Source organism: Trichogramma pretiosum, unplaced genomic scaffold, assembly GCF_000599845.2.
Source record: "Trichogramma pretiosum strain Unisexual culture from Peru unplaced genomic scaffold, Tpre_2.0 scaffold9, whole genome shotgun sequence".
Taxonomy (NCBI): domain Eukaryota; kingdom Metazoa; phylum Arthropoda; class Insecta; order Hymenoptera; family Trichogrammatidae; genus Trichogramma; species Trichogramma pretiosum.
The window spans coordinates 721039-747477 of NW_019641697.1; the positions used below are offsets into that span (position 1 = coordinate 721039).

General features: G+C 46.4%; 1 protein-coding gene across 13 annotated transcripts in view; it reads left to right on the plus strand.

The window, feature by feature from the left end:
- LOC106651589 (forkhead box protein P1-like) overlaps positions 1 to 26439 on the plus strand; it is a 140039-nt gene that overhangs the window by 75588 nt on the left and 38012 nt on the right. For 12 of the 13 annotated variants that reach the window (XM_014370156.1, XM_023462220.1, XM_014370152.1 and 9 more), the window contains one exon: positions 12738 to 12872. In XM_014370156.1, the coding sequence (XP_014225642.1) occupies positions 12738 to 12872 (135 nt within the window). Of the gene's footprint in view, positions 1 to 11478; positions 11887 to 12737; positions 12873 to 26439 lie in introns of those variants that run through there. The other variant, XM_014370159.2, reaches the window with a different exon arrangement.

Consider the following 26439-nt stretch of genomic DNA (forward strand, 5'->3'; position numbering starts at 1 on the left):
TAGCTGACGGGCCGCTCGGAGTCGCACAATAAGCGCGCAAAGTTCCATTCGCTGATTTTAATTGGCCGTTGGCCAGAGCTCTGCGCGCCGAGTGTACATGATCATGTAATAAGCTCAAATAGCCGATAAAGAGAGCGACAAATATTTGTGCAGGTCCGCGCGATGATTTCGCTTTGTGTATATCGCAGTCGGGCTTTGTATACGTAATATACACGGCGATCGCGTCCCTATATAATAACGAGCACGCGCGTGTGTGCCTCGCATATATGCAACGCGACGATCGAGTTTTATTTGCGCCGATATATGCAACGCGTCCCGCGCGCGTCGTCGCTGTTTGGTCGTAAATAATTCCGAGGGCGCGACGAAAGATTTTGTTCAGGCTGCCCGTGCTCCGGCAACATATCGGAGGTCAGAGAGAGAGAGAGAGAGAGAGAGAGAGAGAGAAATAATACGCGTATCGCCTACGTAATGCTAAAAAAAGAAAGGGGGGATCGCCTAAGGACACTTGGCATGGCAGGCATTTTCACGCGTCCCCGCGCAGGCGATGAAAAAACTTGACTGCTGCGCTGCGTGGATCGAGAGAGCCAGTGAAAAAAGTCGCAGCCGAAGAAGGGTAAAAGTTCCAGCGACGAGTGGAGCTTTGAATTTTCCAACGCGCGTGTACCGCCACGATGCGGCCGTATACACTCGGCAGTCTGCTCGAGCGAGCAAAAAAAAAAAAAAGGAAACCGACGAGCAGCGAGGTGCCAGCAAGCCGGCCTATCTGACGTTTATTACGACTCAAGCTGGACTTTCTTGTTTATTCAGCTCGACGAGAGCCGAAGCAAGGCAAATTCCTGCACCTCGACGTCCTATCTACGTGCCCTCCTCTCGCGGCAACTTTTCCGAAAATTTCAGTCGATGACCGCTTAATTAAAATCCGCATGGATGTAGCAGTGCAAAAAAGGCACAATAAATAAGCTGAAAAATTCAAGAGAGAAATGGCCAAAGGGGTGAGTAGATATAGACTTGGCCCCGCGTGCGCACAAAGTGAAAGATTCCTACGGCCGGCACAAGTACTAGCTAGCTGCTTCATTACGTGCTCGGCATATTCGATATACGTGTGAGCGAGGGTCGAGAAGCGAGAGACCGAGCGAAAGACCGACGCAGGAATAGAGTAGCTTTACTGGCTCGGTGACGAGTATATGGGCCATTTTATATACTGCGATATACCATAAGTTTTTTTTTACTCCACTGGACAAATCTTTTTTAACCAAGTGCTGATTTGTTGATCGTATCTCGTCATTTTTTTCCTTCTTCATTTTTCATGCGTCGTTTGATCTACTCCTGTACGGACTCTGATGCGCGCGTGCCTTTTAACGATATCGCTGGAGCTCGATCTTTGGCAGCGAAATCTATTTCTTTGATTCTCACCTCGCGCCAAGTTATACGCTTTAAATCTATTTCACACTTCGTATTCATGGACCAGACTCGCGGCCGATACTCCGTTAGCGGCGCCTTTTTTGCCCTCCCCCTCTGCAAAATTATGCATACGTATAGACTCGATGATCTCGCGGAGAGAAAATTTACCTCTTAATTCGGCCTCTTTGTGCGGATACGCGCGCACGCGCTAGTGTATAAGCATACAGAAGTGATCCTTGGCTTTACAAGCATATATATGCGTGCGGTGTGGAATTTAAAGAACTTTGTCTTTAACGGGCCGCCCTTATATTCTTTCCTTCCACTCGACTGACAACATCAACCTCTGCAAGCGCCTTTTCTTTTAAAAGGCAGCAAGAGAGAGAGAGAGAGACTGTAAGGACGGAAAAATCAAGCACCCGCACGATTTCTTTCTCTTCCCATTCCCCTCGCTTTTGCCCTCATCATCCTACTCTTTCCAGTAATACATAAAGAAGATGAGTCCCTTTCGAAGATTACACTTGACTGGACGATAATCGAAAATATGCCAGGCGCGAATTATTTGCCCAAGAATAAGAATAAAAATGACGATAACGATGGTGTGAGTTTGTATGCGCGTATATAGATATACTCGCTCGCAGAGACAGCCAAGACAGAGATAAGCCAGTCGAGCCGCCGCGTGGCTTGAATAATGAAAGCTACGTCGGATTCTTCGTTAAAACCTCCCCCTCGCCTCCTCTACCCTCCACCCTCCCTCCCTCGCCTCCCTCTTCCGCAGCAGCCTCGCGCGATGAGTTTTTTCTCGATAATTAAATATTTAGATGGACTCGCGACTGGTGCGCAAAACTTTTCATCCTCTATAGTTGCAGATAGCAATTGTATTATTGGCCATCGATGAATTCGTTATTTATTCTTCCCAACTAAAAGTCAATCGTCCTGTCGCGAATTTACCCTCCCTCAGGATAATACGGTACAAACGTTAAGGCGCCGCACGCATTGCGCAGTACATGTAGCCGGGATTTAGGTCGGAAATCAGAAATTCATTGAATGTCCGTACTCCACCGCCGAAACGAGCGGAAAGGATCAGCGCGAGAGCGAGGCGTAATCCTCGAGCGCAGCCCGGGCTCTCGAGTATATTTCCAAATCAGCGAGTAATTGACGCTATTTTTCCCGGCAGCGCGCAAAGCAAAGCAAGTCTCGAGGCGTAATAAAACGATGCTGCTACTTACGAGTTGCTGTATTTTGTTGCTGCCACGCCGCGGATCAGCCAGACTTACTTTTTCAATTTAAATTACCTTATGTAGCGGCAGACCGAGCGTCTTGAAAAATTAATCGAGAAAATTATTTCGGCAAATTGCCGATATATGGAATCCCGTTTTCTTTGCCATTAAAAAGGTAAAATTGTGCGCGCACGAAGCCGGTGGTTGGCTTTTCATTTGCGTTTGACAAAAAAACCTATTTATCGATCGATCCTTTCGTCTTTGTCCTAAACTGACTTTAATTAAATTTTTCCAATCGCTCCTTCATTGGACGAACAATATCTGTCGGCAATTTGGCATAATAACTTTTATTTCAATCCGCTCGCTCGACTAATTTCGTCCGCAAGTAGGTTAAATTTAAAAAGTACTCAGCCCTCTAATCGATGGCGCTGCAGCAATGACATATCGACGTGTCAGCTGCAGCGATTATTTATCGCCGCGCGAGCTCGTGGCAATATACGAAAAGATGCGCCGTCAGTTTTTTTCATCAATTACACAGGGGGGTATAACGTAGCGAGTCTGCGAGCTGATCTGCCCTGCCTATGTCAAATTAAACGCTCTTTTTCGCACGCACGTATGCACTCGAAGGAAAGTCAAGAGCATCCCCGAAACGGCTAAAATATGCCACAAGAGCAGCAGCAGCAGCAACACACGGCGGCAAATACATTATTCATCCATTGCCTCGTGTCGCGCTATTCTCTGTCTTTCTCGGGCAAAGAAGCTATAAAAGCGCGAGTAATCGCGCCGGAGGAGGGTGATGGAATGAATTTCGCGGGTCTTCGTTGAAAAGACAGCAGCAGTGGCGGTGGCGGCGGTGGTGCTTGGAGTAGGGAGCGCTATATTAGCTCGACTTACGGCGCGCATAAGAAGTGTCTCTCTCTCTTTCTCGTTTTAACGCGCAGCGTGTGCAGCGGCAAACAATACCTCGAATGTTATGGCTCTCCCAGGCTGCCACAAGTATTATCGTCTAACCGCAGCAGCAAGACTTTTCATATCTATGTAAATGCCCGAGACTGCAACGCTTATACGTGCGCGCGTACCTCTGCAGTGATATTATTTCGACGAATGTATTACGCGCGAGGAAAAAAAAAATAGCCGCGCAATATTAATCGAGCTTTTATTGACTCGACGTATTTTTAAAATATAAACGAGCCGCCGTCTCGAGACGACACACGCGGTGCTGATTGCTCCTCTTTTTACGACGAAATAATATACGTACTCGAGCGAGGGAGCTTTAATAACGCGCGAATTTTTATATTCATGGACATGCCTCTACAGCCGCAGATGAAGACGAAAATCTACTCGAGAGCTCTCGCGACTAATTGAGAATTGCCGCGCGCGGATAAGTAAGCGATGCGACGCATGCATTATTGATGAGACTCGCGCGCTTGGATATTGAAAAAAGGCCGCAAAGTTTGCCTAGAGCTTCGAGGCAGCGACGCGCCATTCCGATCGACGAGCTTTTAAAGAGCTTTATACGCGAGCAGCTGGCTCCTATAAATAAAAACAAATCTCATCCATTAAAGCTGGCATTATCCGTCACGTCGCGCGATCGAGCTATTTACTCTGATCTTATCGCGAAAAAGCGAAAAATTAGCCCCGCCGCGCATCCTTAATTTATAACTCGCTCGCGTGGCAAAGATCTTCTTTTGAGGAAAACGAGAAATTCGAAATAAAAGAGAGAGGATACGTTAGCGCGCGCGGCAAATTCATAAATCAAACGGCAAAAACTCGGGGATTCGGGATCGAATCGTTTGACGCGGCGAGTATGTGAAAATGTTTCGCATGATCAAGGGGAAATTTATGACGAAGCTTAGCGTCTTCGAGCGACGCTCCGAATGCCGAGCAGCGGGGAAAAAAGAAGTTTCCAGCGAAAAAAAGGCAGTACAGGTATTTTATTTACTCGAAAAAAGCTTCTGGCTCAGGGTAAATAACGCCCAGGCCGCGAGTGATTTGCAACTTTGCGCTGTTGATCTTTCGCAGCTGATTCACGAGCCTCGAGGATATGTTTTTTCGTAGAAATCCGCAGCTGACCGATGCGCCGCGGCTGCCCCGAGTATTTTTCTAGCGCTCGGCGCGCAAAAAAAAAAGGAAGAGAGAGAAAAAATTTTTCGGCTCTCGGTCCATTCGTCTCGAGAATCGAGCGGTCCATCATTTTCCAATATACCGACGAAATGTATATTCGGCGTGTGGGGTTGCGTGCGTACGTACGTAAGCCTGGTGGGCCGCGCATTGACGACTGCTCGTTCATCATATCTGCCTAGACTTGCGCCAAATCTTCCAGACGTTTATGGACTTCAATTGCCAATAAATGCCGATCGTAAAAAGAGAACAAAATATTCGAGGGCCCCTGTACACGCTCCATCGAATAATTGATATTTTTACGATAAATTTGAAGACGAAAAAAATCACTGCATGATGATTTAATCTACTATTGGCCAAGAAATACTTTACTTACTCGTCGACTTTCTTGCTCTGGCTAGTTTTTATATTTCCACGTTTTACGAGTACTTTCGGATCTTTTATTTTCTTCGGAGCAGTTTTGCATACTACGCTTCAGCGCCATTAGATATTATCTACAATAATCGTGGATGGTTGTCGTAAAAATTCGAATCGATGGACAAAATGTCTTATTAAAAATAACAACACAGCTGACTCGAGTTGGGAGGTATGTCCGTGGCCGTTAAACGAGGGTTTAAGCTCGCTGAGATGTCCGAGTCGAAACGTTACACACGTATGACAGTGCACAGGCGTGCGTCGTCATGGTCCGAGCTTACCCTTCAACGAGATTACTCGAGAAAGTCGGAGCTCGGCGGTCAGTCCTACGTCCTATGTCGTCGCGACGCTGCTGCCCCCCTCAAGGCTTCGATATCGCGACTTTGGGCTATGTAACGAGCTAATGTAGATAATAGGATTAAAAGCAAACTAGTTGGTAAAAGAGGCAAATTTCCTTGTAATTGGCTCCTAGTCGCTTGTTTAAACGGCCGTAAGAACGACGAGCTTCTCTTTATCGTCGCGATCAGCTTACGGAGCTTTATGTACAATACACGTACACTTGCTTCGAGGCTCACACACACAGACAGTAGTCACACGTGATGGGCTTTGTCCGCTGGATAAAAAACGTATTTCTTTTTGCGCCAAAAACGTCTTTCTCGGACCGTATCGTCCTTTCCCTCGTTTTGAGCCCAGGCTAAACAAAGGAAAATCGCAAGTTTTATCGGGTTGTTCGCGCCGAGAGCTCTGCTAGAGACGTCATCTATCTAAGTTCAAGGCGGTGTTGGGCGTTTTGGGGAGACTTGCCAAGCTCGTTGCCGGCTCGGACACATCGATACAGAGCCGGTGAGAGGCCGATTTTTTTACATCGAAGAATGGCCATTGCGATGCTTAGTCATTTGGATTCGTTTCTCCCTCCTTTTTTTTTCTTCTTCTTTCCTCCTCGCTCTAGCCGTGTTATCGTGGACTGAAAAATTCAATTTATCACCGTTGCGAACTTTTTTTTTATTCCGTCGCGCTGGAAAATTGTTAAAAACAATATATCGCGCTCGCTCGTTATCACCTCGAATTGCATTATACCGGCTGTAGGATAAAGAAAGGAAGAAAAAAACAGCCAAGTGCTTGTGGCATATAATAAAAGACACGCGCCCGGATTAATGTCGTCTCGAATCCAATCAGCATTTACGCCCCACGACAATAGCCAGTCAGCCAATCGAGGCTGGATTTCTATACGGCAGCAGTAGCAGCAGCATCGACGTAGTCGGACTGATATTATCGGATAGCAGCGAGAAGAGAGAAAGAGAGAAAGTGAACGAGACTCTCTGTACTGGCGAAGAGTGCCCAAAGCGACCCTTCGCCGATTAACCTTGGCTATATAGGGCTTTTCTTTTCTTGCACCTTGCGCGACTTCCCCCGCCAGCTCGCAGGCGAAGAAAGAGATGTATCTGCTCGTACTTAACTTTCATTGCTTTTCCGGAACCATGTTTTATTTATCGCGATATAATCTTTAAACTTGCTCGAGCTAGGTAAAAAATTACATTTTTTTTTCTGCACGCGCACCTCATCGGAGAGAGCATCGTCGTCGTCGTCGAAGCAGACGATACAAGCTTTAAAATTGAATTAACGGCGCGTATCTGCAGACGTCTTCGTTGCGGAGCTTTTACATTGATGAGAAAGAAAAAAAAATGATCCGGAGCCGAAAGTCGTGCGCGCTCGGTGAGCGAATAAGACGCGCGCGATAAAAAATATACATACGCGAGCACGATTTTACCGGTGGACTTTGTCTGCTGCACATAAACGCCAAACGCGTGGCTAGTCCGGCTCTCTTTCCGTCTCGTGCGCGGCACATAATAGATTTGCAGGCGACAAAGACACGCTGCTGCTGCTCGTGTGCGCGCTTCTGTGTACTGGTGGTGTTCCGTGTGTGGTGGCGAGTGCTTTACGAGGCTCGGATAATGCGATGAGAGATGCTCTTCTACGTATGCGTTCTAGCTCCGATGTGGGCTTGCTTAGTCACGTTTAAAGGCCTCCGTTGGTCTGCGCGCACACGCACGCACACACACACACACACACACACACACACTAGCGTATAGGCTCGCCTTTTCTTCTTGGCCAAGCTTGCAATATATCAGAAAATGCCCTACACTATATATATTGGCTCGCGTATATATCTATACATTCTAATGTCCGCGTCGAAAGCGCTTAATCCCCGTAAGCAAAAGTGCCGACGTTGCAGCGCCAGTAACCCAACTGTGATGTAGTCGTTTCTTATTATATATATACGTATATGGACATACCGCAGCATGTTATACGCCAGACTTTTTAGCATCCATGAATCCCTCTACTATTATTATTCGCCCAATTTCAAAATATGCATTCGAACGAGTTTCACTTTTTTACATAGTGCAAGTTTTGATACAAATTATAACCAACGAAGACGGAAATTTGCATTCGATTTAAATTTAGTTGGCAAAAAATGTAAAGACGTGTACGTGGAATGAAATTTCTCTTGGTACGCGAGAAATGTTTCGAGACGACACGCTCGACTGGACTTGGACGTGGATAGAAAATAAAACAATGTCGAAGAAGAGGACAATATTATCAAAACTTTGATAGGCAAACGAATCGCGGTGTCGTTTTTGATTCGCTTCGATCGACGAAATACGAGACACGTCTTTAGCGCGATATCTGTTGAAAGATGCACTTTGAGCAACAGTTTACGAATAATCAAAAAAAGAAAAAGAAAATCAATTGAAAAGCTTTGTTCTGCTTCGATCCAGAGGATTGCGTCACGTTGCGCCTGTAAATTGCACGTGTAGACACATACACACACGTCCTTAAATGTATCGTCAAACATCACGCGCAACTGCTCGTCCGTACGCTAATGTTTTTAAAAGTTACGTGTATATGCGTGCATGCGCTCACCCTCACTTCACACACACACATTACTCTCGACAGCTGAAACACGAGTCAATCGCATTACTTGATTCTCGTGAGAAAGACGATTTTCGTTCGGCTGCATGTTTATCGGATGCGCGCGACGCAAGCTCACGACTTTTGGGAGCTAAAGTTTTTGCGATCGCAAAGCCGTAGCTCGCTGCGATCGTTGTTATTGCAGTACTCCCCCCGAGCGCGCGCCGCCGCACAACTGCGACAGATAAGAGCGTTTTAAAGGGTTGAGGCTGCTGCTTCCAGCTCGCCACGCCCGTTAATTGTCATTTCGGCGAGGCGCGCGCGCGCGCGAGCAAATTGTTTCAATTCCTTGTTTCGCTGTTTATCTTGGACCGAAATCTCCTCGAGACTCTCCCATCCATCCGATTATGCTAAAACGCTCGCGAGCTCTTTCAACGTAATCCCATAGCTCATTAAAAAAAGAAACGGCCACACACGCGTTCGGCTCGCTCTCTTCAACACTTGTAGTCCGCCGGCGAATAAAAAAAACGCAGCACATCTTCTCGCCAGACGTCGACGCCGCCGTCGTCGCTATTATATGTATATATATCTGCTGCTCTAACGACCGTCCGGTCCATACATACTTCTGAGATAAAAAATTAGCGCGGCCTTAAATCATATATTTATCGCGACATTAATTCAACCCTCTTTTTGACTCTCCCTCTGCTAATTTCTCAGATTCGAGAGTATTTTTCGAGGCCTCCTCTCGTTCATTATTTAGCGCGCGACGTACAGAGAGTGCCCGAGCCAACCCTTTTTCCCGTATACCCGCATTATCTGCGCGCCTTATACTTTTAACCTTTTTCCTCGTCGTCCCTTGCTTTCTCTCACTCTCATTTTCTCTCTTTCTCTCTCTCTCTCCGGCTCTCTTACGTATATCATATAATACGTGAGTTGTACACACTTAATCTCTCTCTCTCTCCGTTAGGTATATACGATTTATCTCGTTTGTGCCGGAGCCACACGTATCGGCGTGTCTTGGACGACGACGACTGCTTCGCACTCAGTAAATTAGCCCCATGGGTCGGAGTTTGCTCGCTCTCGCTATACACTTGCTTGATATGTCGACGCGGCCTTTCTCGCTTTTATATGTGTGCTAAGGGCCGAAGCGACGCTTGCGGTTTTGTACTTTTCCGAGCTAAAAAGCACGCGCATCCTCGGAGCTCGGGACTTTTTGCTCTCTCTCTCTCTCTCTCTCTCTCCCTCTCGCGTAATCGCGAAATTAGTCTAAATTTTTTAAATTGAAAATCGACCCATGTGAACTTTTTGGCCAACGCTGGGGCTAGCCCACAGGTGACGAAAGAAAAAAGGTCGCAGCTCGTGCCCTACTGCTGCGGCCAATCTCATAGCCCAGCAGGGGGGATGCGATCCTTCTGTATAGCTACGTGCGCACACCTTTTTCCTTTCAGCGTCGGGACTAATTGTGACGTCTTGCGCGCCCAGAGGCTCTTGATACACACGCGGTTAAACGCATTCGACTCCAGGGGACGATGCGATTAGAGGAGCAGCTCTCTCGAAAGCGAAAGTAGGCGTGAAAAATTTGTGAGGAAACGTTGTTTTTCTTTCCCACCATAGTGGCGTTTTGGCGCGGTCGCTGACTTTTGTCGTCGACTTGTCTCAATATTCACACCTCTCCTAATAGATGCCTCTCGCGTGCGCCCAGCGTGACTCGGCTCTTTCACAGCTGCGCGGCACATTCCTACACACACACACGCATGTAATGTATCATGATACGTAATAACACGTCCATATAATAAGAGGTCCGGTCGCCAAACCAGCGAACCCATTCGACGTCTCGAAGAGAAACAAAATAAACAAGCAACAAATTCTGCTCCAACGTTTCTCCTCTCTTTTCTTTCAACAAAAATAAGACTAGCCAACAAAGAAACAAAAATAAAAATGATAGAATATCGCTCTCGCGTCAAAATTCGTACATCGCAACATAATACAGGGAAGCGGTGGCGGCCCCGTTGTTTGTTTAATAAACATCGTACATTTAATAGATGGGACGGGTCTCTCGATTGTCACGGGATCTTTCGAGTTTTTTCATCGAGACTCGCTCGCACACATAACAGGCTTGTTTGTTGCGGCCGTGTATCAAGTTTATTTTTCTTAGGCGTGGTTAAATACAAGTCTGTATACTGCCGTTGTATTAGAAATGCGCCAAGGGCTTTTATAACTCTGCCGTGGGCTCGTTGTTGTGTTGTGCGTTCTTGATTCTCAAAATGAATTTCGGCAATATCGATCCTTGTTTTTCTTTCCTACGGGCTAGACCGCAGACTCGTTTTCTATCGATTTTTGAGAGGGGCCCCCCCACTGAAATTAGAAAATAACAAAAATAATTGTTAGATTTAGGGCTAACATGCACAAACGTGTGTGTGTGTGCGCGAAGAGCGAGATGACGCATATTGATGGCAGGCCTACAGAGCCGCTATAAATATGCTTATACGTATGCGTGTGCCTCGCGCGCATTCGAATGTTCCGCGAAACTCAGCCGCATGGGCTTTTTTGCTCTTTTAACAAACACACGGAGTAAAAGGAGCAGCGAGTCGAGCTGCTGCTGCTGCTGCTCCCACTCGGACCTGCTCAGTTTCAAATGGCCAAGTGTCAAGTGTGACTTTTATTCGCTAAGGCCATCGCTAGAATTTCCTCTTACCCCGGAAGATGCACCATTGCACGCATACAAAATCGTAAGAATTACGGGAATTCAGTTACGGGCATCCGAGGGAAAAAATTAGACACCGTTGTTGCTCTTGCTTAGATGCATTCGTGGTCGCAAGTCGACGGAGCAAAAAATGCGAGACGCGGGTGGCGGAGAAAAAGTATAAAAAATCCCTCGAACTCGGGGCGCGCGAGAGGAGCCGGGTTCACCGAGCCTTTCATTATATAGGCGCACAATGGCTAATCCCTCGAGCGCGAAAAAGAAAAACAATCGGTGCTAAAAATCTAAAGATCGCAAGAGTCGGGTAATGCGCGCGTCGCTTGGCATGAAAAGCGTGCTGCTGCTGCGTTTGTAATGCGCGCACTGTGCTCGCAAGCGGCTTACTGTGTATATAAACTCGTATATATACACACACGCGCGATTGAATGGAAAAAAAGGAAGAGAGAGAGAGAGAGAGAGAGAAGATAGAGGAGCCGAGCGCAGTATATGCGAGTACAGTGCGCGAACTGCGCTGCGGAGAGAGGGGGGCACCGAACGTGTATACGCGCGCGGACGAGCTAAATGCAAGCCTCTTGGCGGCCCCTGTTATATATATACCTCCGCGTATGTATTTATTTATATTTACACAATAAGCAACAGCCCCACCGCCGACTTTTCTCTCTCTCTCTCTCTTTCGCTCCAGGCATACTGGCGCGTATACACGAAAGAGAGCCACAGCAGAGACTCGTGAAACACTTCTGTTCGAATGCCCGATGTATATAGGCGCTCAGGCGCGCGCTTCATGCGTAATATTATAACTAAGCTCTTTTAGTCCTCGACACTCCGCCGCAGCGGACACGTTCGCGATACATGTAACTTTGTGTCGCCGAATCACTCGGTGTCTCAATTATAGTATCGTGCGCGAGATCTATGCCAATTTCTTTTTTCAACCTCGAGTTTCGTGCAAGAAGAGCCTGTGCTTTCGTTTGGCGCCTGTGACAACAACGACAAGAAAAAAATCAAAGATTCCCAGTGAAAGTGACGTTTTAAGAGTTTCTGTGTTTTGTTGTTCGTCGAGCCATTATACAAGGAAGCGATAATTCTACAGCGCGCATGGCGAAAACCGAGTTCGAGCAGATTCAGGTCGGTGTCTCTTTGCAGCCCAAATACTCGTTTCTAAATGGTAACGTGTGCGAGATTTAAACCTGCTAATTATTGCGAGCATCCGCGCTGACATTGCTCCGAAATCGCATGAATTGACCGCTGCCTTCGTTAAAAAGCCTGACGAACCACTCTGATTTACGCCATGAAAATTATTTATTCGATATTTCTTTACGTTTATAAATTTTAAAATTCGTCCTTATGCATCTTTACGAGTTTAATGTACCGCAAATTAACTAATTACAATAAATTATGTAAATTATATTTATGTGTGTGATATAATTATATGAGATTACACGTGTTTAAATGTACCGCAGGTGGAAAAGCACTACAAGCGTACGCTTCTTGCATGGTATTATCAGTTTTATCTAGCAGTACACATTGTCAGATCCAACGCGCGTCTAATTATTTCGGCTTTTATCAAGTTTTATTATATATTATATATTATATATTAATACAAGTTCGCACGTCGTACTCGAGTCATGCTCTAAAAATTATTTTTTGCTAGTAAAAAGAAGATATGAATAAAATTTTCTAAAAAACTCTTGTTTACTCATATTAATTGTTTCTTGTTGTTTCAACATCGTTAAAACAACACAGTTTCCTGACGACGATAGCTTATTTGACTTTCGTGTATAGTTGGGCAAAGTGACTCATAGATATATTCCACGAATAGAGTCACCATAGGCAGTAGTGTACACATCTATTTTCTAATGAGTCAAAATTATATTTCTTTTCCCTTCTTATCCGAGTCCAACGGGTACTTTGGAGAGGCAAAGTCGACATTTTTGGCGCAACATTTAAAAAATTCACAAATGTCTCGTGTCTTGCAGGACGATGGCATAATGGATCATGACACGGACGGAGATGGTGCGATCAACTTGTCAACGTCCCAAAGACCCTCGGCCTCGACCACCCCAAACGGCGATATCACGAGCTTCGGCCAAAATCAAGTGGATAACGATCAGGTACTTTGGCAAATCATGATCTCTGCATTTATCAATTAAATGTTTTTATCGCTCGGGCGAAAACGAGTCGGAGACGAGAGCTCAAGCTCGCGAGTGAAAAAGTCGCGCGACATTTAAATTCGTAGCCATAGTATAAACCTACATTTTTCAATTCGGCTCCGGGAAAAGCGAGGTGAAAAAGGGTCATTGTGCAGTGCGTCGTAAAAGGTGGGCTCGTCGCGCATTATACTGCGGGGCTGGCGCGCGCGTGTCTCGAAATCACGTCATATGGGCCGAAAATAAAGGATGTGTCGCGGGGCAATATTACCGCAAGGTGTGCTGCTGCTGGCGGCACGAGCGAGGCAGGAAAAAAGCTCGTCGTCGTCGTCGTCGTCGCGGTCGCACTTTAAAGGGTCCATAAAACATTTGTTTCCCCCGGCGCAGGGAATTTCGAATTGAATTCGAAATCGTGCGCGCGCATTTTTACGCGCACCGTATACGTACGGCTACATATAGTGGAAAAAAAGTCGGTATAGCTGCGGCGCCGCGGCTCGTATATGGGGTGCGAAAAATACCATTATCGATGTGTATAGGCTAGGCGCGAAATAAGGTATAAATATTTATGTTGCTCGAGCGATTCGGGATTTTTCTCAAAAAAGTGCTACGCGCGAGAAATAAGGCGCGCGCGCGCGTCTATATGGATTTTAATCTGGCGAGCGCAATGGTGCATCTTGGCTTACAAATCATCGTCGGCTTTCAGATAATACGTAGAGCCGCGTCACGCGTGCCTATACGCGTTGAGTATTAAAGCCGAAAGCTGAAACAAAACTCCATTTACAGCGGGCCTTATCGGTTAAAAATATAATATATATATAACTGTAACAGTGTCAAAGACTCGTAAATCGTTATCAGTCATGCACATTCCTGTTTACAGATATACACAATTTATATGTATACAAGATATCCATTACGCGTGTGCGTGCCAAATATTATGTACATTGCATAAAAGCATCCGATCGTAATGCCTCGCTAATTACTTGGAAATTATAATGTATATCAGTGGCCATTCTCCTTATCTTGTATCCCTTTACTATTCCATTGGGCGTAAGCTACATACGTTGTTTACTCGATCTTTGCCTTTATAGAGGAACATAAGACGCTGCGCACGCCTATATACGGACTCGCTCGTCTGCCAATGATTTTTTACATGCGTTTGCTAAATCAATGCTCTTCTCGGGAAGGCCACATAATACACGTGTTCAGCGGTAGCAGCTATACGGAGCTTGGATACACTCGATAAAGTCGAGTCTTGCCCCTTTTATCTGCGCCTTATTGCCTTACGTGCAGTTGGTGATTCACAAACTCCTCCGTAATACCTCACGTGTATTATGACATTCGATGATCTAGAATTATGTACGCGTACGTTTGATCGAGCAAATACACGCGGGCGTCTTTACACGTGTGCGCGTCGATCGGCCGATATGTATGTACGTATACGCGATCGATGATTTTTACAAGCACCGACACGCGATTGTCCCGTAATTATTTGGAATACGTATACATATGTACATCGGCGCCACGGAGATAAGATTACGCGTATAAGTACGAGCTCGGCAGCGGCGAGCTGAATTATTTAATCCCCCGCAATCGGCCCAGAGGTGCTGCATGTGATACAACTGGCTTCTGACGTTGCTACTATTCTGCTCCCGCTCAGGTGCACGAGTACGCTCCAAGAGCCAAATATAGAATTCGTCGCGCTCCCAAAATTTTCTCTCTGCACTTTTTCGGTGCGATAATACATTATCTGGCTTCGCGATTCTAACGGGACGGAGCTCTCGCGGCTCGCCACCTCTCGACTCTCGAAGCTTCGGGCAACTTACGAAATTGTATGTTTATTTAATTAGTCATTCTCACAATGCTGTCATTCATGTTTGTATATTTTGAGTCAATAATAACGATAAACTCGCCTCTCGCATTCTCGCCTTTTTTTTTATCTCGTAGCTCGCGCGCATAAATATCTATATATACGCGTATACATATGCTTTTATGCTCTATATACACAATAGGTCTTTATTTTGCTGTGCGCGCGCGGCAAATGATCTAAACTACAAAGAATCGGCACGCACGCGCGCGCGGGCAAAAATACGTTTTATATAAGAAAACACGTTCGTTCGTGTACGCATAGCTGCCAAAGCGAGCCAAAGAAGCCGAAGATGCTAGTAATCTGAAAACCCTGTAATATTTAGAGCACCTGCAAAAACTCGCGACGCGAAATATCAAACTTTAGCAGTCAAGTTGCCCACGGAGAATTAAACATTTGAAAAACATTGTTGGAAAATCGATATTGAAATCCGATCGAGATTGATGAAAAATTTCAATAATATGCTCGCGATGTGTAATCGAGTTTGAAGGATAGTTGAAATATTTTCAACGCACGCAAAAAATCGATTCCGATTGAAAATTCTAAAATACAAGCGCTTCGAGGTATATAGAATATCCGCGCAAGCATGGAAAATTATTTATCCGAAAAATAGAAACGAGTAGCCTGCTTACGTAGGCTCTCTAAGTGCATAATATTATGTTGCCGGCTCGATTCTCCGAACGTCATTCGAAGAAGAAGATGTGTATGTGTGTGTGTGTGTATTTGCTGCAAGTCCGCTCGAGGCATGCGTTGCAAATTATAATAAATCTCATCTCTTATCTGACGGAGTTTCAAGGAGCCGTATCAGGCATTACAATGGAAAATAATAATTATCCAATGAGCTGAAATTGTGTCGTCAAATTTGCTCGACAAACGATATTAGGCAGTCCGGCTGCGGGCTCATGCCAGTTCGCACACACGATCGAGCGAGAAGAAGAGGAGAAAGAGCCGTAGGAAGGGAGACAGCCGGGGATAAGAAGAAAGGCTTTTTGGACAGAAAAGGGACTTGCGAGAGAGAACAGAGAACGAGAGACAACTTAATTAAAAGCACGCGCGAGATGATTATTTACCTAGAGCGAGCAGATGAGAAGGTGTGCGGCTTTGCAAGCGTTTATTTTGGAAATTGCGTCTCTGTCTTGCAGAAATACAAGGGCGAGTTCTTATGGCCGCGCGTATACATACAGTTTCGCTCGTACTCGCTATATAGCTAGCCGCTGGAGGGTCAAAGCTCCATTCGTCGTTTTAATCTGCGCCGAGCAGTGAATCTTGCGAGCGTGAAAAATTGATGACGCCCAGCCATTGTTTTCGTCCTCGCAATTATGCCAAATTGATGAATTTACTTTGCGACACATTTTCGAAAACGCGCCTAAATCTTTGACATTAATACGAAACACGAGCTCCTTTTTTTCTCAGGACCATTCGATCTATTTATTTTGCGGTATTTTGTCGGCTACTCGACCCTCGCGAGCCGCGCCGCACCTATATATGTAAATCGTCGAGCTTCCCAAGTATATTCGGTTACTGCGCCGACTTCCTACTCATTTTTTCCATATCGATTTTCGTAATTTTTCTCATTAGAAAGGATCGGCGGCTCGTTCCTCGAGACAAATTTCTTTAAAACGTTCCCACAGTACTCAAGGCATCGGCAAACAAACTTATCCGAGTCAAGAAATACAAGAAAAGGGCTCTGCAAGTGCGAGGCACAAAAAGCCTCAAATATTGATCCTCGAGTTGCACGTCGCGCTGCACGCAGCAAATGCATTTTTTCTTCTTTCTTTTTTTCTTTCTCTCTCTCTTTTTTTTTGTCGAGGAATCGCCAGCTCGAGGCTCCTGAGCCCATGTACACGCAGCTCCTCCTCGGCAGAGCTTGGCTCAACTCATTCAACCCAGCGCGTATATAATGTACGACACGTCGGCCAAATTGAATTTGGGCCGCGAGCGGTTGTTTAGATTCGGGGCCGCGGCTTGTTTAGTTTAGGAGGAACAAAGAAAACAACCCACGTGTTTATTCTAGAAAGCCGAGGTACACTGCGAGGCACAGTACTACTCGGCGCACTTGTATTACGTACATTATACGGCTCGAGTCTCGGCTGCGCGATCTCGAGTGCGAGTCGATTCCTTCGTACCTCATAGTCTGCGTCAAATTTTACATCGTTTCCAACTTTTAGTCATAAAATTATCAAGTCGGCGTGTCACTTTTCGCGCCGAGGGGCTGTACACAAAAACAGCGCCTATAAACATACGGGCGCGCATGTACGGCACGATATAAGCGTGAAAGAAAACAGGGCGCGAAGCAACAAAACTTGATTATATACATCAGCGAGAGAAAGAGAGAGAGAGAGAGAGAGAGAAGCAGTAACAAGCCGTGGTAGCAAAACACGCGCACACTTTATCACCCAACATGTTTGTCCAAAGGCCGCGCGCACAGGCGCAGCTATTTTTTCGAGCTGCCAATAAGAAAGGTTATATCGAGGGAGAGAGCAAAAAGGAGTTGGCAAAAAAAATAACATCAGCTGTGCGCGCGGCGCATTAGCGTACTTTTCTTCGTCGGAGCCTGAGCGAGTGCGCCAGTTCGCTTTAACAACACGATGGCATATTCACTAAGCGAGTGTGCAAATAATGCGACCGGCTCGACGTTAAAATAAAACGTGCCTACATGGCCCGGCTTTTATGCCACTGGCCTATACTTTACGTACTATAACCAAGCGAGAAAACAAGGGTAGCCGAGAATTTTGGGCCGTACTTTGTCGCAGCGTTTGATCCCGTAGATCTGCATGCCGAGTCGTACGTTGAATAAATCGGAAAAGCGGCCGAAATATCTCGCACGAAAAGCGAAAACCTGGAAAAAGCTCACGTGCTTCTGCTATACTTGTAGTTGGCGGGCGAAAATGATTCGCAGCAGTTAGCTAGCCGTGATCTCATCATTAAAGTGTTTGTTTGCTCGAAAATAAATACAGTAGAGAGAGTGAGCCGCACGTGTATTGCGATGCTCCTCTTTTCGCCATCTGCTGCTTTAGCTGCTCTATGTATATACAAAGGGGAAGTATAGAGCGAGGCTTCTCTCGTTATATGTATTTACGCCGCAGTGCGCGAATGCGTAATATTTTTACAAGCGGCCGGGCTGGCCTGAGAGAGAAAGAGGCCAGGCCTGCTTAAGTCTGCCCAACATTTATTAACGCGTGTCCGACGAGGCAGCTTCGGATTCTCTAAAGCCATCTCTCTTTCTCTCTCTCTCTCTCTCTCTCTCTCTCTCTCTCTCTCTCTCTCTCTCTTTCAGTTTACACACGTGTATTTACGCTTTTATGTACGCGTATCGTCGTCCCAAGTTGATCGCAAACTTTTTAAAAATATCCACATCTATAAGGAGAGAGAGTAAGAAGAAAAGCCAAGCGAGCCTCGCGATAACTCGCTACATGTATATGCGAATATGCCGTGACACCTGATACAGCTGGCTTGTGCAAATCATAACCGAGAGAATAAAAATGACGTAGGAAAAAAGAGGAAGGAAGAGAGCACCCTCGTCCGTGGCTACTTGTTTCATCCCTTTCTTTTTTGCTTTTCTTTTCGACTGTGCTACACGCATGCTGCACGCGGGGAGACGCGCAGACCCATTGACTGGCCTCACATATGCCCCTACACACTTATATGTATCTGCCTACATGCCTATAATATGTACTCGCGCAAAAAGAGAAATAATACCATTATACCTGCTTGCTTTTTATAATCCCGACCTTCAGTATTACGCGATTTTCAAGACTCTACCTTTTTCCCCGAGGCGCAAGCGCCCACCTCTGTGTTATAATTATTATAGTAATGATAAAGAAAGACGAGTGTATGCGGCAGAGGTACAATAAACTTTGAATTTTTACGTAATTTCTTTCGAGAGCGTCTCTCTCTCTCGCTGCACGAATATTAACATGTGTGTTATTCTTGATAATATCATAATGCCGAGGCTTGGCCAAAGAAACTTCTCTATCCGCTCGAATGGAACGTTTTTCTTTACTTTTTTTTATAAACATGAGGAAAATTCGCCTGAATTAAGCATTGAAATGAAAACAATTACAGCGGAAATAAAGAATATATATTTTTTCTCTATCTCTCGACTTTCGCGCGAAATAATAATTCCCGACTCTTTCGTAGAGATCCGCGGAAGGGAAGCGAAAAAACGTAATCTCGAGCGCGAATTTTATTTTTATTTTTTTGCCAGAATCGCAGGGTGCAACTTGACGCGATTGTGTGTATGCGCGCCTGTGTGTGTAACAAAACCCCGCGGACGATTGCACCGATGAAGACTCTCACGGGATTGTCGCGCAGAGAGGCGCCATAAGCACTTTTGCCGGGAATCTCGTTTCGCATGATTTTCCCCGTTATACGTGCATGTATCTGCTGTATATTCCGTCGCACTAACGCTTTCATATGTGCTACCTGTTTCGTGTCTGCAAAAAAGAAAAAACAAGTAGAAGAAGTCAAAATACGAAAACGACTCTGTAGCGCGGCAGTTCCCATGATTCTTGAATCTCGCGATATTCATAAACATCCGTTATGTACGCCCGCGCAGTCTCTCGCGCGCACACATGTATACACGCGCGAACGTGCCTAATCAGCCCGACGCGCCGCCGAGAACTTGACGCATGAGAATATTCAATTGCCATATTGACGCGATGCTACTTTCAGCGCAAAATAAACGACGTTTCGCCGACTCAGCGATATCATCCTGCCTTTTTTTTTTGTTTAATATTTAAATAGCCTGCGCACGCGCCTGCAGCACTCGGACTTTAATGCTATTATTATACGAAACTCGCTCCGACGCAATGCCAACAAGAAGTTTTGCAAAAAAAAAAAAGAAGTAAACTCGAAAGAAAAATCCTTTTCAACCGCACGCGATCCTTTTTTGTTCCGTAGGCATATAATGAGCAATGCTTATTCATGTAAAATTAACTCAATAACTTGATATGCCTGCCTTGGCCGCGCAGTGCCGCAAAATCTCTCTCTCTCTCTCGAAACCCCCTTTACGCCTTCTTTCGCTCGCTCTCGGCTCACTCGCAGGAAAGAAAGCGAGGAAGGAGGTTCCGCGGGCGCGCAAAAAAAGGAAGACAGGAAAACGACGCTATCCATTATTGTGCTAAATTAGGAAAAGTTTTTCCGGCCATATAGCGTGAGCGCGCCAAGAAAGAAGCGGGGTCTGAGGGGGTGCAGGGCATCTTAAATTCATTTTACTTCCGGTCGAGCGATCGCCCTGAAAAGGAGAAAGGCTGAGGCTATCTATCATCGTGCGCGAGAGCGTCTCTCTCTCTCTCTCCCACGCGCGCGCTCGGTCAAAAATCTTTTATTTTTCAAGCCGCCTGCGTGTGCAGCCACCCACACCTACAGCCCCCCGCGCACCCATACACAGGCACAAGTGCTCTTTAATGCCAAGGGGGTTGCTTGGCTTTTTTGCACCGCTGCTTAAGCTTCGTAGCCGAGATTATTTCTCAGCTCGTGTACAGCCTCCGACTCGCGGCTCGATCATTTATAAAAGTTTGCGTATCGCGGCAGCTACGAATCGATAAATTAATTATCGCCTGCTGGTTATTATTAAAAAAAAAATTGTCAAAAAATGTCGTCATCAAATGACGAGGTGTTACGCACGAAGGGTCGTAAACGATGCAATAGGCCAATGTAGCGTAGCTGCGGCTCATTACCTTTGGCCATTGTCGTCGCATTATACGAGGCAGAAACCAACAATTTTCCTATATACTTTGGGCTGGGTTGGGAAAGAAAAGCCCAGCGTCGAATTATTATATTCCTTTGTGGTCGCGCGTTCGAGCTGTTCTTGCTGCTGCTGCTGCTGCTGCACTTAAGCGTTCCTGACATTATGACGCTGCTGTGTCTATTGTCGAAAGACAACGAGGCGCACTGAAAACAGTTTAGTGCTCTCGAGACTTGGCTAATTGCTTTGGAGGGCGTAAACAGGTTGACGCTTTCGACGCCTCTTCTACTTCTTCTTCTTCTTCGTCTTCTTCTTCTTCTTCTCGTGGCTTTTGTCCGCGAACAAGTGCGCGGAGCTTTCTTGACCTCCTTATTTTCGTATGTAAGTAAGTATTATATATAGGAGCAACGATCGAAATGAAAAAGATAAGAAGGAAACAATTTTTTCTCCGACAAAGTCTTGCAAGAGAGCGAGAGAAAAAGAAATTGCTATAGAGAGGAGGCTTGGAGTACTTCATCAGGAGAGAAAACTACTTTTCACAAGAAAAAAAAAAGGAACGGAGCTAAGGAAGAGAAAAAGAAAAAAGTGTAGCGAAAAGCAGGACACGCGACCGGCTGCAGGTCTCTTAATAAAAATGCTCCTACTCGGTTCCGGGAGCAAGGGATAGAGAGACATTCGCTAATTAAAAAACTTGAAAAATTAATACACATTTCTTACACTGGCTCGAGACCTTAATTTCTAGTATCTGATCAGCCATCTGTTCCTTTCAGAGCTTTGAGCAAGGCGCGGAAAAAAAATTTCGCTCGGGCACGTAGCTTATTGGCTTTCATTAGTTTTTTTTTTCCTTTTTTTTTGACGCCAGCTCAGTCCCATTTGAATGCGACTTGTAGTATCACATTGCTAGTGCAGAATGAATATTTCTTTCTTCATTTGTTAGGGATTACACGTACTCTCGGAGCATGTGTCTAATTAGATTTCGAAGCGCAGCTCGGCTGCTGCTGCTGCTACTGATTTCTTATTCAAGCGGTTGCTAAATTTTTTTCCTTGGCTTTGTCGCGAGCAGAGGGAGAAAAGGAGAAGGACGAGGTGGAAAAGAGAGAGAGAGAGAGAGAGAGAGAGAGCAAAAAAATGGTCGGTACACAAAATTGGAATTTGGATAAATCGAGCGTATTTATTGGCTCCTTTCTGCCGATCCGTCATATCGGGAAGGGCACACTCGTTGCAAACAATAGCTACCGCTTCGGCTGCGCGCCTCGATATATAATTGCTTTTGTAGCTCGACTGAACGTTAAATATTCCATATATAGAGGTTTTTTGCCGTCGTCGGTATACTTATAGTCGCTCGTCAGCGAGTCGCGTTCGGGTAAATATACGCCAAGACGAGGTTTTCTTTCGCTTCGCTTGGCTCGAGCAACGAAATGTGTATTTTAAATACACAGCCGCGCGTTGTTGTTTGATATGGAAATTCCGGTGCTGCTGCGCACGAAGCGAGAATCGCAGCTATACGCGGATGAACGATAGCGCCTCGATATATTATTGCCGAGCTCCTTTGCCATTATCAGCGCGGCCATTCGATGCAGAAATTCGTCGTCTTTTTTACCATGGTCGACTCGGATGGTGCTGACCGTACGTGCCTACGTATCGACCCCCCGCTCGTAGTTCGGCCAACGCGAGGGTCGCAGCAGCCGAGAGATATTACCATATCTCCTTGGGCGGCCTTTTGTGTCTTGGATATGTACAAATTACGCCTGGGTCGGAAAAAAAGCGAGGCGATAATCCAATTGTCGATATTCGCCACATGCAGCCTGCTCAACGACCTGCGCATCTGACCGGTCTTTGATGGATATCGCTCGTGTTACACGCTAAGAAGAAAAAAAAGAAGAAACTTTTGCGGTTTGCCTTCACGCCCGAGCGAAATCAGGCTCTCTTCTCTCTGCAGCGGCACAGTAAAGAGCAGTAAAGAGATAAATCGGAACTTTATTGCTAAATACATGTGATGCGCAGCTTGAATCAGCACATTTGCACCCAAGCACTGCCTCGCGCCTCTGTATATACACGTATATAAACGCGCTGAGCTCCACGTGGATTCGTAACTGTATATTTTGATCGGGCAAGTGTACTCGACGACGCCTCGTGCGAGTATATCGCAATTTTTCACAAGTGCGCACGATTATAGAGCGAGAGTACGGAGCGAGGGTCGACCGCTGCAACGAACGAAGAGAAAAGCGGACATTAGTAACAATTTCTGGCGTACGTGTGAGCATCAGCACCTTATAGTTGGGCTGCAATTAAGTCGCTTATAACTGCTTGTCGCGCGCGCGCGGCGTACAATGGGGAATTGAAAAGGGCACCGGCGAGAGCTGACCGAGGCGACTTTTGCTGAGCCAGCCGTTGTCGGGGCAGGCGCGAGGCCATTATACAACCGCATCGCCGCCACCACCGCCGTCGTCCCTTTTCAACTCCGCGAAACGGATTCTTGTAAGAAACTCGTGGAGCTTCGATTTTACGACGCGCGCCGCAATGATTAATTGTCTATTCTACGGCTCGATCGCGCACGTCGCTCTCTTGCGGCGACTGCACGTGCGATACATGGCTAAAATAAAAATAGCCGCTTACGCTACGCCAGACTCCGGAGCTTTAATCACTGCAGCGATCCGCGCGCTGTACCGCCGGGTCCAATAAATACGCCCTGTCGAGATTTCCATTGGAACGCAAATTTTCCACCGTCCTGATTGTCTTCGCTTCGTCTCTCTCGAAAAAAGGGGGAGAAAAAGGGCGAAAGTCGTCGTCACCGTCTTGGCTTTCTGTCCTAATTAACGAAAAAAAAGGGTGCGTTACTCTCGGCTCCTATATACAGCTTTTGAAAAATTCGCCAACTGTACGCCGCGACGAAGATTAATTCGTTCCATCTTAATCGCATCAAAGTTCGAGTGAAAGAGCCGCCACCGCTGGTGCTGCTGCTGCTTCTACCGCTGCTAGTAGTGTGGCTCCTTTATATATTTTACCGCCACATCTATAGGCGCGAGAGCACAACTTTTTACTTTCAGCCGCGGTAAAAGCACCGCTGGGTAATCATATTTAATAATGTCCCCGTCGCGCAAAGTTTTTCGAGCGCGCGCGCGAGTGCGAGCAAGCTGGACAAAAAAGAAAAGGCTGCAGCTCGCAGGCTCTTCGACTCTCTGCGCGCTGCCTCGTTTCTGCAGCGGATACCAACCAGACGACGATATGCAAGCGGCCCAGCCTGTGCTTTAGCTTTTTTTACGGTCCTCAAGGGTGTCATCGATCCGCCCAAAAGTTCCGTCTATTTTTCAATAGAAGCCACGACTCCGCGCGATTGTTTGCTGCGCAGCAACCCCTTCGAATTGCCTTAAAAATCTCGAGCGCATCGTTTCAACTGTTCGACAAATTAATAAACTTGCCTCGCAGCTGCAGAGAGCGCGAATAAGTTACGTGCCCTTATCAGCCGAGATAACGAAAAAAAAAAAAAAACGAAGCAGAAAGAAAAAAGAAAAACACAACGTGACAGGCACAAGAGTAATGCGAAAAGATGGAAGAGATCGCGCAGAGTCAGGAGGAAAAAAGAGGAGCGAGAGCGAAAGTCTCGAGCGCGCGAAGAAGGTGACAACCCTTTTTATTTAGGGGCCAAGTTTTCCGTGACTTAAAGCTTGAGTAAATCCGATATTGCACCAAAGATATTCGTCTCTCTCGCTGTCGGAGAATGAAATTCGGCACGCAGCCGGTGACGAGTAACGCCTTTGACGTTTCCCGACAGCTTCTTTCTTTCTTTTTTTTCTCGTCGCTGCGAAGGCATTCGGCGTACGTCCGTCCGTCCTCGTCGTGCGGGGACAATTTTCTCTGGCCCGAGACTCAGAGCGGATGAAATATTTAAACAAGCTCGCACCGATAAACTTTTTCGATTTTAATTAGAAAAAAGACGCTTGCGTAAGACGCGTATACGGAGTGACACACTAGGAAGGGGGGCCGCGAGCCGCGGAGGAGGGTGAAGGGAGCTAGCCGCGCACGCACGCCTTGCGTACACACATACACACACACACACACACACACACAGCAGTCATCGGTTTCTCACCCTCGAGCACTTTTCATTTTTCTCTTCTCCGCACTTCTTTTCTAACGAACTCTCCTGTAAATATGGCGCATCAAGTATTCTTTTGTGCAGCGGTTGAAAAGCGAGAAAATATAAATATTTTTGCTCGCTCGCTTGCCGGCGTAAATATTTAATGCTCCGCCGTGTTCTGTACAGGCGCGCTCCGTGTTCTTTGAAAAAGAAAAAGAGGAGCCGGAGCGCGGAGGTATCGCGCTCGCGTCGATTATCGATGTCTACGGTTCGCGCCGATAGTCGCTCGCTCGTACGTCGTTGATTCAGCCGAACGCTATAATATACACGTCTTAGGTCTAGGCTTAGGTCGAGCGCCGAGGCGGATCGGGAGCTTGCGCGCCGCGGCGTTTAAATTTTTAAACGTTACTAATTAAAAGGCTTGGTTAAACAAGGCGCTCGCGCGCCCGCGGCAATTGAAGCACGAAGCCGCGTTGGCTTGCCTCGGCGATACAAACAGCTCGGCGTACAACACACAATGCGGCCGAGGCAAATTTCCGCGGCTGCCTACTACTATACGTTGCCAATAGAAAAGTGAAAAGATGTCGGCTGCGCGCAACTAATAATGCTCCATAATTCATCGAGTTGCGCCTGTTTCTCGCTGTCGTCTAGCTGTCTCTAGCGAATAACTAAGAATATTGGGGCTTTTATAGTTTGTAATGTCGTAGCTCTCTTTGCTATATCGTATAATCGCGCAAGTTTCCTCGCAAGTCTCGATTCTAAGGCACACACAGTAAGAGAGAGAGAGAAAGAGCTGCGCCTCGGGTCTCGTATATACGCATACCCATACGCAGTCACACACCTAAGATATGTATAGCATATAGTCGAGAACATATAAACGCGGCGCGCGTATATAGCCCGCGCCACGCAGACACTAACAAGATTTCGTACATGTAATTGGTTGGCGTATTAAATTGCGACGAAGGAGACGCATGGAAATCTTAAGGGGATAATAGCACACACGGCTGCTACTGCTGCTACTGCTGCTTTGGAAAGCTACGTTTAGTAACATACTGCAGTGCCGTGAAACGACAACGACGTCGTGCTGTATATGCGTACGTACGAGTCTCGATTTCTTATATACCGGCGCTCCCGAGAGCAGACTTAATGGCTGCGAGTGAGAGGGTTAATGAGAGCACAAGCGCGCGTACACTGCCGTATTATTACGAGCTTTTATACATCCCTTTTGCTCGTCGCGCGGCGCACTCGTCGAAGATGTTTCTGCGTGTCCGTAATCAAGCCTCGATCGCGTCGAGCGCGCGTCTCATCCCGAAATGCGCGCCTATCTTTCTGTGCAAACGACGAGATTGATTAATGGAAGACTCTCGCGCACCCCCTACCCCTCGCCGGCTGATCGCCCGCAATCGCCTTGTATTGCGAGAAAATCGATCCCCTGCACTGGAACCAGTAGCTCCGACAACGAGTGAGCCAAAGAGCCGCGTATATATAAACGTAAACGTCTTATCGAAACGACCTCGACTGCCACTGCTGACCCGAGCTCGCGCAATTTACGGTGGCTGTATTTTTTATACCACCTCGTGCGAACGAAACGTCGCTTTCAACGGAGAAAGAGAGATGCTTGAGAGATGCGACTCGTCACCAAAACAACATCTAAATAAATTATTTATTTATTTACATCATTCATGTAGCCCGTCTAGACAACGTTTACTAAGTATAAACAACAAAAACAAAGGCCGGTGTACTTGTTGATGCTTTTTTTTTTACCTCGGCCAAGAGTGAAAAAAAAGCGAGAGAGAGAGAGAGAGAGAGACGCGCAAGTACCAGCTTTGCTTGTCTCGTCGCGCGCGCGCAAAGACACACAGCTCTAGAAAAACTGGAAAATAAGCTGCAGCCTGTGGATGTA